At 49.7% G+C, this 14,523-nt stretch overlaps 2 protein-coding genes across 3 annotated transcripts; one reads left to right on the plus strand and one right to left on the minus strand.

Moving 5' to 3' along the window:
- Positions 1-27: 27 nt before the first annotated feature.
- Positions 28-8,596, plus strand: VMA12 (vacuolar ATPase assembly factor VMA12). Of its 2 annotated transcripts, XM_028707987.2 has the most exons (6): positions 188-635; positions 1,864-1,937; positions 2,166-2,255; positions 3,305-3,347; positions 6,341-6,453; positions 7,437-8,596. In XM_028707987.2, exons 1-6 carry the CDS (start codon positions 443-445, stop codon positions 7,530-7,532), a joined length of 609 nt encoding a protein of 202 aa, XP_028563820.2. In that variant the 5' UTR covers positions 188-442; the 3' UTR covers positions 7,533-8,596. The 2 variants fall into 2 exon arrangements, with proteins under 2 accessions (XP_028563821.2, XP_028563820.2); XM_028707988.2 differs by lacking the exons at positions 6,341-6,453; positions 7,437-8,596 and adding an exon at positions 3,880-5,547 and having other exon boundaries at positions 28-635.
- A 613-nt stretch (positions 8,597-9,209) lies between these two features.
- On the minus strand, positions 9,210-10,329 carry SEBOX (SEBOX homeobox). The gene is made up of 3 exons (XM_077919827.1): positions 10,297-10,329; positions 9,935-10,210; positions 9,210-9,853 (listed from the first exon to the last, which is right to left on the minus strand). Exons 1-3 carry the CDS (start codon positions 10,327-10,329, stop codon positions 9,527-9,529), a joined length of 636 nt encoding a protein of 211 aa, XP_077775953.1. The 3' UTR covers positions 9,210-9,526.
- Between the last annotated feature and the right edge of the window lie 4,194 nt (positions 10,330-14,523).

Genomic DNA, 14,523 nt, shown 5'->3' on the forward strand with positions numbered 1-14,523 from the left:
GCCTCAGGCCCCGCTTCTTCGTCTGAGGGGCGGAGAGGACGGTGTCGCTCTGGCCCGCGCGTAGGCCATAGAGAGGGGAAGGCTTCCGGGTCACTCGCTCGGCGCCGCTTTCTTCCCCACAGAGATAAGAACGAGTAGAAGGAGCCCGAATAGGCAGTTTCCGGGGTTGTTCCTCACTCCCCCCCCCCACGCGGGTTTAAATAATTATAAACATTTGTGTTTTCGGGAAATAGACCAGAGTTTGCAGAAAGCTTTGGATGACGCAGGCCGCTTATTTATTCGGAGCGCTTCTTGCCCGCCTTTTGGCCGCGGAGTGAACCCGGAATATGCTTCTCAGGGCGACTCTTCCCTTTTGTTCCCTCTTTGTTCACCTCCCTCTTCGGGTTGCCGCGGTAACCCCAGTCAGATTCTTCCCCGCCCACTTCAGGCCCCGAGCGGTCATATGACCAGCGGCACTTCCAAGATGGCGTCCTCCCTGAAGGTGGGACCTGCGCTGCGGGGCTTCCTGCGGGGCTCCGAGGCGCAGCGGCTGCCGGAGGAGCTGCGGGCCGAGCTGGAGGCGGCCCTGGCCGAAGAGGAGCCCCGCGTGTCCTTCCACTTCGTCCGAAAGCTCCACCGAGCGCTGCGGGAGGCGGGTGAGGAGAGCCCCCCCCCCCGGGACTTGAGGCAGGGGTCGTGATCTTTGACCTTCGAGACGGAGGGGCAGTTCGCCCCCTCTAATCCCTGTCCGAAAGAGGCTGCCTTCTTTCCTCCACCCCCTGTGTGCTTCCTCTCCAGTAAACTAACTAACGCTTAGAAGGGGCACCTGCATATAGATCTACAGCGGTACCTCGGGTTACATACCCTTCAGGCTACATACACTTCAGGTTACAGACTCCGCTAACCCAGAAATAGTGCTTCAGGTTAAGAACTTTGCTTCAGGATGAGAACAGAAATTGTGCTGCGGCGGCAGCGGGAGGCCCCATTAGCTAAGGTACCTCAGGTTAAGAACAGTTTCAGGTAAAGAACGGACCTCTGGAACGAATTAAGTACTTAACCCGAGGTACCACTGTAATTGTATTCATGTCACGTGTTTCCATAAAGGAGCTCAAGATAACGTACAGGGTTCTTCACCCCACCCCACCCTGGTTATTTTATCTTCAGAACACTCCTGTGAGGTTGCTTAGACAGAGAGAGAGAGAGTGACTGACCCAGGGCCACCCAGTGAACTTCATGGCTGAGTCAGCATTTGAACCTTGATCTGCTTGGTTTCTCTGCCCAAGACTCTTAACCACTACACCACACTGACTCTACACTCAAAACACTACTACACCATACATAGCATAGGGTGCGCCATGGTATACACACTTATTGGGGAACAAAATACATCGATATGGGGGTGAATAGTAAAGGGAAACAGAGCCCATGTGGTGCCCTAGTAGAGTGTTGGACTGAAGGGTGGGGGGTGAGAGAGGCAGGACCCTTTACCATATCTTCACCATACCTTACAGGCTTGTTAGGATACAAGTGTTCAAATTTCCAACCAGTTATGAAGGGCTTGCTTGGTGACCTTGGAGCCAGTCACTATCTCTCAGACTGTCCTACCGTACAGGTTTGTCATGAGGATGAAATGGTTTCCCTCCTGTGCACATGTGGAAGGGCAGGACTTCAATCCTAAATTCTCCAGTTAAAAGAATCAAGGTGAAAACCTTCTCCACACCTGAGACCCTGGAGTGCAGCTACCAGTCAAAGCAGACAGTACTGGCCTAAGCGGACAAAGAATCTGCCCTACGATAAGGCCATTTCCTATGTGCATAACATTATATCTTTCAAATTCCTTTGACCCAGAATTCTTATTGGTGACACACCTTTTTTTACTCCTAGGTTCTCAGGTATATCTTCATGAACTGCTGGAAGGCAGTGAGATCTTCCTTCCTGAAGAGAAAAAGCCTCCCAGGGTTTGTATGAAGCACTTACCTTTTTAATAAAAATAACTAGGTGGTTGGAATCTCTGTGGCTTCTGATGTATAAAAGGCTTTGATAAGGAGATAACTTTGCATCTCCAAACACACAGAAATCTCTAGTTACATGTATCTTAGGAAGCCTAAATCTCTCCCTCTCCCAACAAATATTTGGCATAAAACAGTGAAATTGCTGTTCCATTGCAAGTTTGTCTTCTGTTTCAGAATCCAGAATTAGTAGCCCGGTTAGAGAAGATCAAGGCCCAGCTAGCCAACGAGGAATACAAGAAGATAACAAGGAACATCAACTGCCAGGTGAGGGGAAAATATAAACCTGAACTGCCCCACCCTTAGCAAAGATCAGCCTGATCTTACTTAAGCCATCTACGTGATACGGCTCTGCTTTGAGGAAGGGTTGGTGGATGTGGATACAGACCCTCAGTGAAGGGCACTGGGGTTCTGGAACTAAGAATTTGTGTTAAGCAAATGAACATAATAAAGATTAAGCTTCAGGGTGAGGACCTTTCCTTTGGGGAGGGAACCGGAGCTCAGTGGTAGAGCCCCTGCTTTGCAGGCAGAAGGTCCCAGGTACAACCCCCAATGGCTCTAGATAGGGCTGGGAGGACTCCCTGCCTGAAACCCTGGAGAGCCTCTGCCAGCGTATGCAGTATTGAACTAGATGGGCCACAGATCTGGGTCAGTATAAGGCAGCTTCCAATTTTCCTGTTCATAGTTGCTATATAGGCAGCTAATCTCTGGTTAGCATTAAGTATATGTGATGGGACTAGCGCAGTTACTGTAGTTTCTGCCGTGGGATTTGGGTCATGTTGTTGTTGTTGGTTTAGTCGTGTCCGCCTCTTCGTGACCCCCTGGACCAGAGCACGCCAGGCACTCCTGTCTTCCACTGCCTCCCGCAGTTTGGTCAAACTCATGCTGGTAGCTTCAAGAACACTGTCCAACCATCTTGTCCTCTGTCGTCCCCTTCTCCTTGTGCCCTCCATCTTTCCCAACATCAGGGTCTTTTCCAGGGAGTCTTCTCTTCTCATGAGGTGGTCAGAGTATTGGAGCCTCAGCTTCAGGATCTGTCCTTCCAGTGAGCACTCAGGGGTGATTTCCTTCAGAATGGAGAGGTTTGATCTTGTAGTCCATGGGACTCTCAAGAGTCTCCTCCAGCACCATAATTCAAATTATTGGGTCATAGAGCTCCACATTTTATATCTGACGGCCTCGGTGACATTTTCACACCACACCTGGGAAGAAGGGAAGGCCTTTATTTGCCTTGGTCCTGAAGCTGCTTCGTTGCCAAGCAGAACAGAGGAAAGCCCTGTAAGAAGCTAACAAACTCTTCTCCCTCTTTCTTTTAGGAACTGAACCGATACGGCACTTTGGCTGACCTTGGAAGGCAAGGTGGGTTTCTGTGTTAAGAGCAGGTGGCATGTTGAGACAAGGAGAGGACAGATGGACGGGTGGTTGTGAGAGAGGGAAAGTAAGGCATGCATTAAAGGAGGCAGAAAGGGTGGGGTGGGAACTGCAGGAAGGGGAGAGGAGACTCCCAATTTAACCTTAGTTAAATTGATAGCAGCTCCTATGCATGTCTTTTCAGAAGTAAGGCCCATTCATTGGAATGGGACGTATCTCAAGTAATTATGCACAAGACAGCAGCTTTAGTATTTCAGTCTTGATTTGAAACTTATTCCATAAAATTTATACACCATTTGATTGTGAGAAAAACCAAACTTTAAAGCAGTTTACAAAAAAAGGAGAAAACACAAAGAAAAAATAGCAGTAAGCACTTTTTGAAAGTTAAATTAACAATAGGAACAGATTAAAACTCACATCAACTTTCTTAATGAGTAGACTCTGGAATGAATTTTGCTTTTATTTAGTCGCTTAAGAAATAAAATAAAGTACAAGTCTTTGCAAACTAAGAGGGTTTTAGAACCACGAAAATGTGTCCCTTCAGTGTGGGAGAATCTGAGGAGTTTCTTCAAGCTTCATCATCCAAAAAAGGGGAAACCAAGTGCAGCTGCCCCCTATGTTAGGTTCTGAGGGGGATGAACTTTTCCCAGAAATCCTGCTCATTTTAATTTCAGGCAAGTTGACGTTGTGGGGGGCAGGAGTCACAGAGAGAAGGGAGTTGAAGAGGCAGGGAAGGCGGCACAAGATGGAAGAAAGAGCAACAACAAAAAAGGAATAGCAAGACAAACTGTTAGAGTATATTGAATTGGCTAGATTAACAGAGGCATTTAGAGATCACACCAGACAAGAGTTTCAAAAAGCATGGGGGAAATGCAGAGAATACTTCCCAAAACAGTGCCCTAAAATACATACCTGGACTTTTTTTCGATTCATGTCTGCAGAGACTTTGTGGATATTTAAGTTATAATTAGAAAAAGCTTAATAATTATTCATAAAGGAAACAGCTTATAAGAAGTAATTAAGGAGGCCAGATACAGGATAAAGGAAGTCTTTTATTTGATTGTTTGTATTATATGTTATGTTGTATGTTATGCCTGGCGTGCTCTGGTCCAGGGGGTCACGAAGAGTCGGACACGACTAAACGACTAAACAACAGCAACATGTTATGCTATGTTATGTATGTTATGTTCATGTTTAATGAGGGTGGTTTTTTGTGTTGGTGGGGGGTTTATGTTATGTAAATAAAATGACCAATAAAAAAAAAAGATGGAAGGAAGATCAGAGCAAAAAAGGAAAGGGAGAGGGAGACAGAGAGGTGATAGTAGCAGCAGCTGAAAGGAAAGCAGAAGATGCTGAGATAAAGGGTAGAAATGTTTGAGGAGATAAAAAGAACCTAAGAAGAGCCTGCTGGATCAGGTCAGTGCCCGTCTAGTCCGGGATCCTGTTCTCCCAGTCTCCAGCCAGATGCCTGTAGGAAACAGGTGAGCAGGATTCAAGCACAAGAGCAGCTCTCCTCTCCTGTGGTTTCCAGCAACTGGGATTCAGAAGCATTGCTGCTTGTGACAGTGAAGGCAGATCATAGCCATCCTGGCTAATAGCCCTCTAGGAATTTGCTCAATTCTCTTTCAGTGCCATCTTTTCAATGCCTTGTGGCAGGGAGTTCCATAGTTTAGCTGTGTGCTGCTTTAGGGGTTGGACTCTGGCTTTAGGGGTTGGACTAGATGACCCCAGAGGTCCCTTCCAACTCTGCAACTCCATGAGAAAGAAAGGAGGCGGTGAAGGTTATGGAAAGTGAGAGAGAAGCTTTTTGTTGTTAAGGAAAGGCAGACATAATGGTGGTGATGATTTGTCCTCTTGCTCAGTATCAACCAAGGGCATAGAGAAAAGGGTTCAGAAGTTTTGGGCAACTACAGTGGTACCTCGGGTTAAGTACTTAATTCGTTCCGGAGGTCCGTTCTTAACCTGAAACTGTTGTTAACCTGAAGCACCACTTTAGCTAATGGGGCCTCCTGCTGCCGCCGCGCCGCCGGAGCACAATTTCTGTTCTTATCCTGAAGCAAAGTTCTTAACCTGAAGCACTATTTCTGGGTTAGCGGAGTCTGTAACCTGAAGCGTATGTAACCTGAAGTGTATGTAACCCGAGGTACCACTGTATTAAATGAAAGATTGGTTCACTTGGTTCAAACTACTACATATAATATTGGAAAAAACAATAGCATGCCAGTACCTCAATGTGTGTAATATGTGGTGAGACTCCAGCACTGTTAAGTTAAAACTGAAAGTAAGAATGGGTCCAGCGTTCCTGTTTGGGGGTCAGAGGTGGGTCTCGGGTCTGGACTGGTTAAAGACCAACAGGTGTAGACAATACGAAGCTCTAGGGAACCATGTTCCAACTGGTATTATGGCAGCTGCCTCTGTTCCTGTTGAAAGCCAGTTCCTTTGGTCAGAACCATGAGGGCTGTTAGGGGAAGGGCTGCGTGTTCCTGGCAGAGCCCCCCCTTTCCATGCCTGTGGCCCCAGGTTCAATTCCACAACATCCCCAGGTTGGGCTGGGAAAGAAGCCCTGCCTGAGACCCTGGAGACCCGGTCAGGGCAGGCAATCCTGAACTGGATGGCCCTATTTGCTTATTTCATAACATTTACACGCTGCTTGAATGCAAAAGAAACCCCAAATTCGCAAGTTAAAACTTTCCAAAAGTTAAAATGACAATTGACTAAAAAGGCTTGTCTAAAGAATGTTTTTAGCAGGCGCTGAAGAGAGTACAGGGAAGGCAAACTGCTTGCTATCAACAGGCAGGGAGTTCCAAGTTTTCAGTGTTCTAGCCCAGTATATAGCAGCTTCCTGTGAGGCGAGGAGGAGCACTGCAGTGGGGTAATGAGGAGGGCAAAGCTCATTTCAGAGGGGCAGGGGATTCCCTTCCCTCCTTAGGGAATGGACCTTGCTGGGCCTGGGTCACACACTCTGCCTCTGCTTTTCCCAGTGAGGTCCACCAAAGCCTTGGTTGTCACCATCGTCAACTTCCTGGTCACTGTGGGAGCCACGTTTGCCTGCACCTACCTGGGCTCCCAGTACATCTTCGTGGAAATGGCACCGGTGAGTGGCAGCTGGGCCGGGGGGGGGGGACCATACAGGGGGCAGGGAGAGACTTAAGGAAAGCTCTGGATATTCCATGGGGGGGGGGTGAAGGGCAGCTCTCTTGAACAACATAGAGTTTAACCTTCCAAGGACATTGACAGGCTGGAACATGCCCAGAGTAGGGCAGCCAAGATGGTTAAGGGTCTGGAGTCAAAGCCTGATGAGGAACAGTTGAAGGAGCTGGAGATGTTTAGCCTGGAGAAGAGGAGACTGAGAGGAGATAGGAGAGTCATCTTCAAATATCTCAAGGGCTATTGCACGGAAGAGGGAACAAGCTTGCTTTCTGCTGCTCTGGAGGGTAATAATAATAAATAATAATAATAAATTTTTATTTATATCCCGCCCTCCCCAGCCGAAGCTGGGCTCAGGGCGGCTAACAACAATCAAAATAATCCAACATTCTAAAAACATTCATTATAAAATTAATTAAAATCAAATTAATGGCAACCATTAAGCAACATTCTGTGCAGATTGCCAGAGGAGGGGTAGGACTCGAACCCATGACTTCAGGTTACAAGAAAGAAGATGGCTGCTAAACATCAGGAAGAACAGTAAGAGCTGTTGAGAGGGGATGGACTCTCTTTCCTCGCAGGTTTTTAGGCATCTGTCTTGGATGCTTTAGCTGAGATTCCTGCATTGCAGGGGGCCGGACTGGATGACCTTTGGGGGTCCCTTCTAACTCCACAACTCTATGATCCTGCAATTCCTCCACTAGTGCATTTTTATGTAAAAGGGGGAGAGGGGAAGCCTTTAGTTTTGAATCCAAAAAAACAAAGGTTCTGACTCTAATGCTAGACGCAAAAAACCCCCCCAAGGGTACAGATTAGCCCCGACGCCCCAAAAAGTCCAGAGCGGAAGCAAGGCAGGATGTCTCTTAACTGCAACTCGTCTGGCAGAGGTGTCTGAGGCTGAGCTGACTTCCTTTCCCCCCTTCCTTCCAGCGTGTCCTGTCCGCCGTGGTCGTGGCCTCCGTCGTGGGCTTGGCTGAGCTCTACGTGATGGTTCGGAACCTGGAAGGAGAACTGGGGGAGCCGTAGCCAAGGAGCCCTTCCTGCCTGGCCTTTCTCTCGGCCTGCTCTCTCCATCCTTGCTGCTCCCCACTCATGGCCGGGGAGGTGGGGCTCGGCCCCCAGAGGCCACCTGCAAATCCCAGTACAAACTACCAAGGAGGGACAGGACATTCTCAACGCAACTCCTTCCTCTTGCAGCTACAGACAAGTCGGCTCCTTTTCCTTCCCCTGAGGCCTCTGTGCTTTTCCTTTCCCCCACAGGCCTCCCTTTTCTCTGGCACAAGTAATCTGGTGTGTTTTCAGTAGTTTGGGGTTTTTTTCCTGCAGGCCCTGAAGCTGCAAAGGGTCCAGGACTAGGGGATAGCAACTTCACACCAACAGGAGGAGATTTCCCCTCGTGTTTCTGTCACACCCGCAAGCTGGAAGGTTGCTGTTTCCAAAGCGTTGGCCACCTGAGCTGGCAGTGCTAGAGAGGGTGCCCATAGTGACTACTTTTTTTGCCCTTTGGCAAACACAAAGGGACACACCATTTTGCTGTTACACCAAGCCCGGCAAGCAACCGTGAACGGCCGCGTCCTACCCCTGACAGTTTGGAGATGCTCCCCCCCCCTCCGCAAACCGCCATCCCCTGGGTGTCGTCTTAATGTATAGAAATCAAATCAACCTTTGTTGTGTGCAATAAACGGATCGGAATCTGTTGAAGCTGCAACTCAGGCAGTTCTCTAGTAGCAGGTGTGGGGAGGTTCTGAGGGAGAGGAAGGCTACATACAGTGGTACCTCAGGTTAAGTACTTAATTCATTCCGGAGGTCCGTTCTTAACCTGAAACTGTTCTTAACCTGAAGCACCACTTTAGCTAATGGGGCCTCCTGTTGCTGCTAACCTGAAGCATCTGTAACCTGAGGTACCACTGTATTCTCATTGATGAAGGGATTTTAGAGGGAGGTACTCCTTGTCTTCTATTTGCTGTGTAATGGTGACCAATATATATATATGGGATAACAAACTGTGTTTTGAGGCTTGCGGTATGAGCTTCGTCCCGTTTTAGATCCCTAGAAGAGTCCAGCTAAGAATACAAAAAAACTTTCTGACAGAGCTGTTCAACAGGCGGTTGTGGACTCTCTTTCTGTGGAGGTTTTTAAGCAGAGGTCGGGAGGCCGCCTGTCATAGATGTGTTAGTTGAGATTTCTGCATTGCAGGGGGTTGGACTAGATGACCCTTGGGTGCCCCCCAACTCTACAGTTCTATGACAACGCCCACCTTGGATAACAGTTGCTCAAAACCATTGTGTCCTTTATGCTCCTGGAGGCTTTAAGCAGCGGGTGCTGGTCAGAGGCCCCTCAGAAGCGTTGATTAATGTTCTGATGTCCGCTAAGCCCTCGCCAGAAACACACACTCCAATATTAATATTGCCACTATGTGCCATTCCAGCTGGCTGGGCCCAGAAGGGGGCGGGGGGGGGCGCTATGGGAACCTAGACCTTTTCCCTGGGCCATCACTGGGATTAGGTGATGTCGTTCAATCATCCACGGATCCCCCTGGAGATTAAGGTATTTTTTTCCCCTGGGCAGATTAGGTGGCATTATCAAGCGATTGTGGGGTCTGAGCTCCCCCCGCTTCTGCATTTAAGGATATTGGATAGGCCTGTGGGGTAGAGAGCACCCCCCCCAACCGAAATCAGAAATGAAAGTGATCAGGCTAAGCTGTCAGGACATCACAAAACATCTCTTTTATTGGAGTTACAAGAGAGATTTGAGGGGAAGAGGAGAAAAGCCAGCAGATTAATGCGGCCAGGTGCATTTTTAAACGGGGAGGGGGGGCACCCAGATACAATTGGACTCCCAGCAGAGACAGCCCTCTCCCCTGCCCAGGAAGGGGCCTGTTACACAAAGGAACGACGGTTGACAGAGGAGGAGAGACGCTGCTCCAGCCTTCCCCTTTTGCAGCTCCCAGCTCCCAACCAGCCTCCAAACATCTCTCACCCAGCGCCAGATCTTCCCCGACGGCGCGCCCACGCGGGCGTCTAGAGGTCCCCGAAGTTGGCCACCAGGGCGGCGCTGTAGATGAGGTCCGAGATGGTCCCCAGGGAGGTGCGAGGCGGAGGAAAGGCGTCCCAGCGGCCCGACAGGGCGGTCCACGCCGCGGCCTCTTCCTCTTCTCGGACGGAGCTCCCCGGCCACCGAGGGGGCGCCGCCGCCGCCTCCTCCTCCCAGCCTAGGAAGACAGAGGCGCTGCCGGGCGGCGGCGTGGCGCTCAATCCCGGCTGCCCGTCGGGCTTGCTGCCAGCCTGAGCCCGGCGGGGCGCGGCGCTGCTCTTGATCCTGCGGGCGCGGCGGTTCTGGAACCAGACCTGGGGGGAGAGGGAGCCGATGAGAGAAGGGGCATTGAGAGGCAGGGGCCCTCCCCAGGCGGAGGAGCCGTCGGGGCTCACCTGGATCTTGGCCTCGGGCAGCTGCGTGAGCTCGGCCAGGCGCTCGCGCGTCCCGATGTCCGGGTAGGGCAGGGCGGCGAAGACGCGCTCCAGCTCGCTCAGCTGGCCCCGACTGAAGGTGGTCCGCTTCCTCTTCCTGGGGCCGCCGCCGCCTCCCTCCGTCCGGGGACCTGGGGGTGCGAAAGAAGGCAGACGGGGCGGGCAGTGCTCGGGAGGGGGGAGGCGGCTTCTTCCTAGCCTCCCCCTCTCCAGGTCCCACCCCCATCCCCCCAGCACCTAGCGTCCCGCAACCCACCTCCTCCACCAGGCTGCTCCCCGCGCTCTCCGGCCGCCCCGTCGGGGAAGAGAAAGGGCGGCGGCACCCGGAGGACGCGCGCCCGCTCCCTGCTGCCCATCGTGGCGGCGGCGGCTCCTGCGGCTGCTCAGGCTGGTCGTCTAGCTTTTATCCCCTCGGAGACCGACCAGCGTCATTCCCCCCCCCCCCTCGGGCGGGCTCACATCTGGGACCAGCCCCCCCCCCCGCCACCTAACGCAGTTCGGGCACCTGGAGACGGGAGGGGGAAGAGGAGGGAGCGCCCGTCGGGCGCGGGAGCTGTCCTTGGTACTGAAGTACCCGCCTCGGGCAGCGCCTCTAGGGACCAGCCTGGAGTCCAGCCGGAGAGGTGCGCTTTCCTGGAGTCCAACTTCTCGGGCACACGCAGGAGGCCTGTCTTTAGAGGGGCAGTGTGGTGTAGTGGTTAGAACCAGGACCTGGGAAAGCAGGTTGAAATCCGCAGTCTGCCATGAAGCTCACGTTTATGGAGACAGACGAAAGGATAGCTTCTCTGGTCAGAGGCTGTTTTTTTTGGTTTTTTCATGGTAAATCTTTATTGGTTTAAAATACAGACGTAAATGATTATTTACAACCAAGGCAAGTATAGAAAAAATCAATGCAGAAGAAAAAACATCACGACAAAGGAGTAAGGAAAAAGTTAAAAAGACGAAAAAGAAAAGAAAGAAAAGACAAAGGAAATAAGAAAAAACCCAAAATTTATACAAAATCATGTTCATCAAATAAAAATTTCTGCTTAAAACTTCCAATCGTTCTCATTATACTATTTCTATTATCACGGTTTTGTCGCACAGCTTTGTGTTATATCCTTTTTCATATATTCCACTAACGTATTCGTTTCATTCATTTTTGTTCACAAGTATCATTCAAGTTCTGCTAAGATGGTTATCACTTGTACAACAGAATCTTATATATTCCTTAAATATTTTCCATTCTCCATATGTTTTCTGATTTAAAGCTCCCCTGACTTTACCCGTCAGTTTTGCTAGTTGGAAATATTCTGTCATAAGTGTCTGATATCGTTGGTGGTGCTTTTCCAGTTTCTTGCCACAAGTATTCTTGCTGCCATGATTGCATACATGAACAATGGTCTTATATATATTTTTTAAATTTCTATTGGCAATATTCCTAATAAAAAAATCTCTGGTCTTTTTTTGACGGTAAATTTGAATAGTTTCTTGAGTTCGTTGTAGATATTATTCCAGAAATCATATATGTTTGCACAGGTCCACCACAGATAGTATGACCCTATCTCCTTCTTACATCTCCAACAAGTTGGTGACCTGCCTTTATACATTTTAGCAAGTTTTGATGGGGCATGGTGCCATCTGTATAACCTCTGGTTAGAGGTTGTAAGTTCAATCCCTGTATGAGATGACTGCATATTCCTACATTTCAGGGGGCTGGACTAGACAATCCTTCCAACTCTATGAACAGCAGAGAGTTAAACAGTGGAACTCCCTCCCACTGGAAGCAGTGAGGGGCACCAACTTGGATGTTTTCAAAATGTTGATGTTGTTTAGTCGTGTCCAACTCTTCATGACCCCCTGGACCAGAGCACGCCAGGCACTCCTGTCTTCCACTGCCTCCCGCAGTTTGCTCAAACTCATGCTGGTAGCTTCGAGAACAGTGTCCCACCATCTTGTCCTCTGTTGTCCCCTTCTCCTTGTGCCCTCCATCTTTCCCAGCATCAGTGTCTTTTCCAGGGAGTCTTCTCTTCTCATGAGGTGGCCAAAATATTGGAGCCTCAGCTTCACAATCTGTCCTTCCAGTGAGCACTCAGGGCTGATTTCCTTCAGAATGGAGAGGTTTGATCTTCTTGCAGTCCATGGGACTCTCCAGAGTCTCCTCCAGCACCATCATTCAAAAGCATCCATTCTTTGGCGATCAGCCTTCTTTATGGTCCAGCTCTCACTTCCATACATCACTACATGGCTTTAACTATACGGACATTTGTTGGCAAGGTGATGTCTCTGCTTTTTAAGATGCTGTCTAAGTTTGTCATTGGTTTGTCATTGCTTTTCTCCCAGTTTTCAAAATAGGATTGGGCAAATTCATGGAGGAGGAAAAGGTTAGTGATGACTACCAGCCAGGATGGCTATGCTCTGCCTTCGCAGTCTGGGCCAGTGATGCTTCTGAATACCAGAGGGAACCTGTGCTCAGTTCCTGCCTGTGGGTTTTGCATTGGTTGCCCACTGTGAGAAGTGGATGCTGGACTAAGTGGGCCAATGACCTGATCCAGCAGGCTCTTCTGGTGTTATTATGAGGGCCAAATGCTTAACGTGCAGCTCTGGCCCCCATGCATTCAGTTACTCCGAGAGCTAAACCTGAGTTCAGTACTCCATAGTTTGTGTGCATGGAATATACCTGGCAGTGATCCCAGAAGCGTCTGCTTCAACAGCAAAGCCAAGCTTACTTCCAAGGAAGTGTGCATAGGATTGCAGACTAAGCCCTGTGTCATGTCCCCTTATATCATAGAATCATAGAATCATAGAGTTGGAAGAGACCCCAAGGGCCATGGAGTCCAACCCCCTGCCAAGCAGGAAACACCATCAGAGCACTCCTGACATATGGTTGTCAAGCCTCTGCTTAAAGACCTCCAAAGAAGGAGACTCCACCACACTCCTTGGCAGCAAATTCCACTGTCAAAACAGCTCTTACTGTCAGGAAGTTCTTCCTAATGTTTAGGTGGAATCTTCTTTCTTGTAGTTTGGATCCATTGCTCCGTGTCCGCTTCTCTGGAGCAGCAGAAAACAACCTTTCTCCCTCCTCTATGTGACATCCCTTTATATATTTGAACATGGCTATCATTTGTTGTTTAGTAGTTTAGTCGTGTCCAACTCTTTGTGACCCCATGGACCAGAGCACGCTAGGCACCTCCACTACCTCCCGCAGTTTGGTCAAACTCATGCTGGTAGCTTTGAGAACACCGTCCAACCATCTCGTCCTCTGTCGTCCCCTTCTCCTTGTGCCCTCCATCTTTCCCAGCATCAGTGTCTTCTCCAGGGAGTCTTCTCTTCTCATGAGGTGGCCAAAGTACTGGAGCCTCAGCTTCACGATCTGTCCTTCCTGTGAGCACTCAGGGCTGATTTCCTTCAGAATGGAGATGTTTGATCTTCTTGCAGTCCATGGGACTCTCAAGAGTCTCCTCCAGCACCATAATTCAAAAGAATCAATTCTTATGGCTATCATATCACCCCTTCACCTCCTCTTCTCCAGGCTAAACATGCCCAGCTCCCTTAGCCGTTCCTCATAAGGCATCGTTTCCAGGCCTTTGACCATTTTGGTTGCCCTCCTCTTTGGTTGCCCTCATCTGATTGACCAGCCCCATAAAAAGCCCTTAATATTATGTACTATTAAAGTTGGAAGAGACGCTTCAGAGGCCATAGAATCACTCACAGTCAGGGTTCCCTACAAAGGGTCATTAATCGAGTCCAACCCCCTGCGAGGCAGGACTCTCAGCTAAAGCATCCCTGGCAGGTGGCCACCCAACCTCTGCTAGAAATCATTCAAGGAAGGAGAGTCCACAACTTCCCGAGGGAGACCCTTCCACCGCCAAACAGCTCTTCCCGTCAGAAAGTTCCTCCTGATGTTTAGTTGTACTCTCCTTTCCTGCAACTTGAATCCATTGGCTCTGGTCCTCCCTTCCGGAGCAGCAGGTCACAAGCTTGCCCCCTCTTTCATGTGACGGCGCTTGAGATATTTGAAGGTGGCTCTCAGATCTCCTCTCAGCATGGGCGTAGACAGGGAGGGGCAGCTGCCTCCCAAAACCAATAAAAATACATAGCTAATTGAGGTCCTGCCCCCCCCCCACAAAGGCCTGCCCCCCTAACAAAAAACCTGGCTATGCCCATGCCTCTCAGTCTCCTCTTGTCCAGGTGAAACATACTCAGTTCCCTCAATCGTTCCTCACAGGGAACCATTCCTCATGATTCCAGTCCCATCTGCTGGAGTAACAATGAAAGAGTCTGTCCCACTTCCTGCTCAACAATAGTATGGTGTAGTGGTTAGAGTGCCGCCTAGGGTTGCACCATGCATTTAAAGCACCCCCCCCCCAAATCTTTGGAACTGTAGATTAAGGGTGCTGGGAGTTGTAGCGCTGTGAGAGGGAAACTACAGTTCTCTGGATGGGGGGTTTGCTTTAAATGTACATGCCCAAGGACCAGAGAAAATTGGGCTTCAAATCCCCCAGTCAGTGGCTGGTTGGTGACCTGCGGCCGGTCTCCCTCTCTCAGCCTCAGCTGCCTCACATGGGTTA

Source organism: Podarcis muralis, chromosome 15 (genome assembly GCF_964188315.1).
Source record: "Podarcis muralis chromosome 15, rPodMur119.hap1.1, whole genome shotgun sequence".
In the NCBI taxonomy this organism is placed as follows: domain Eukaryota; kingdom Metazoa; phylum Chordata; class Lepidosauria; order Squamata; family Lacertidae; genus Podarcis; species Podarcis muralis.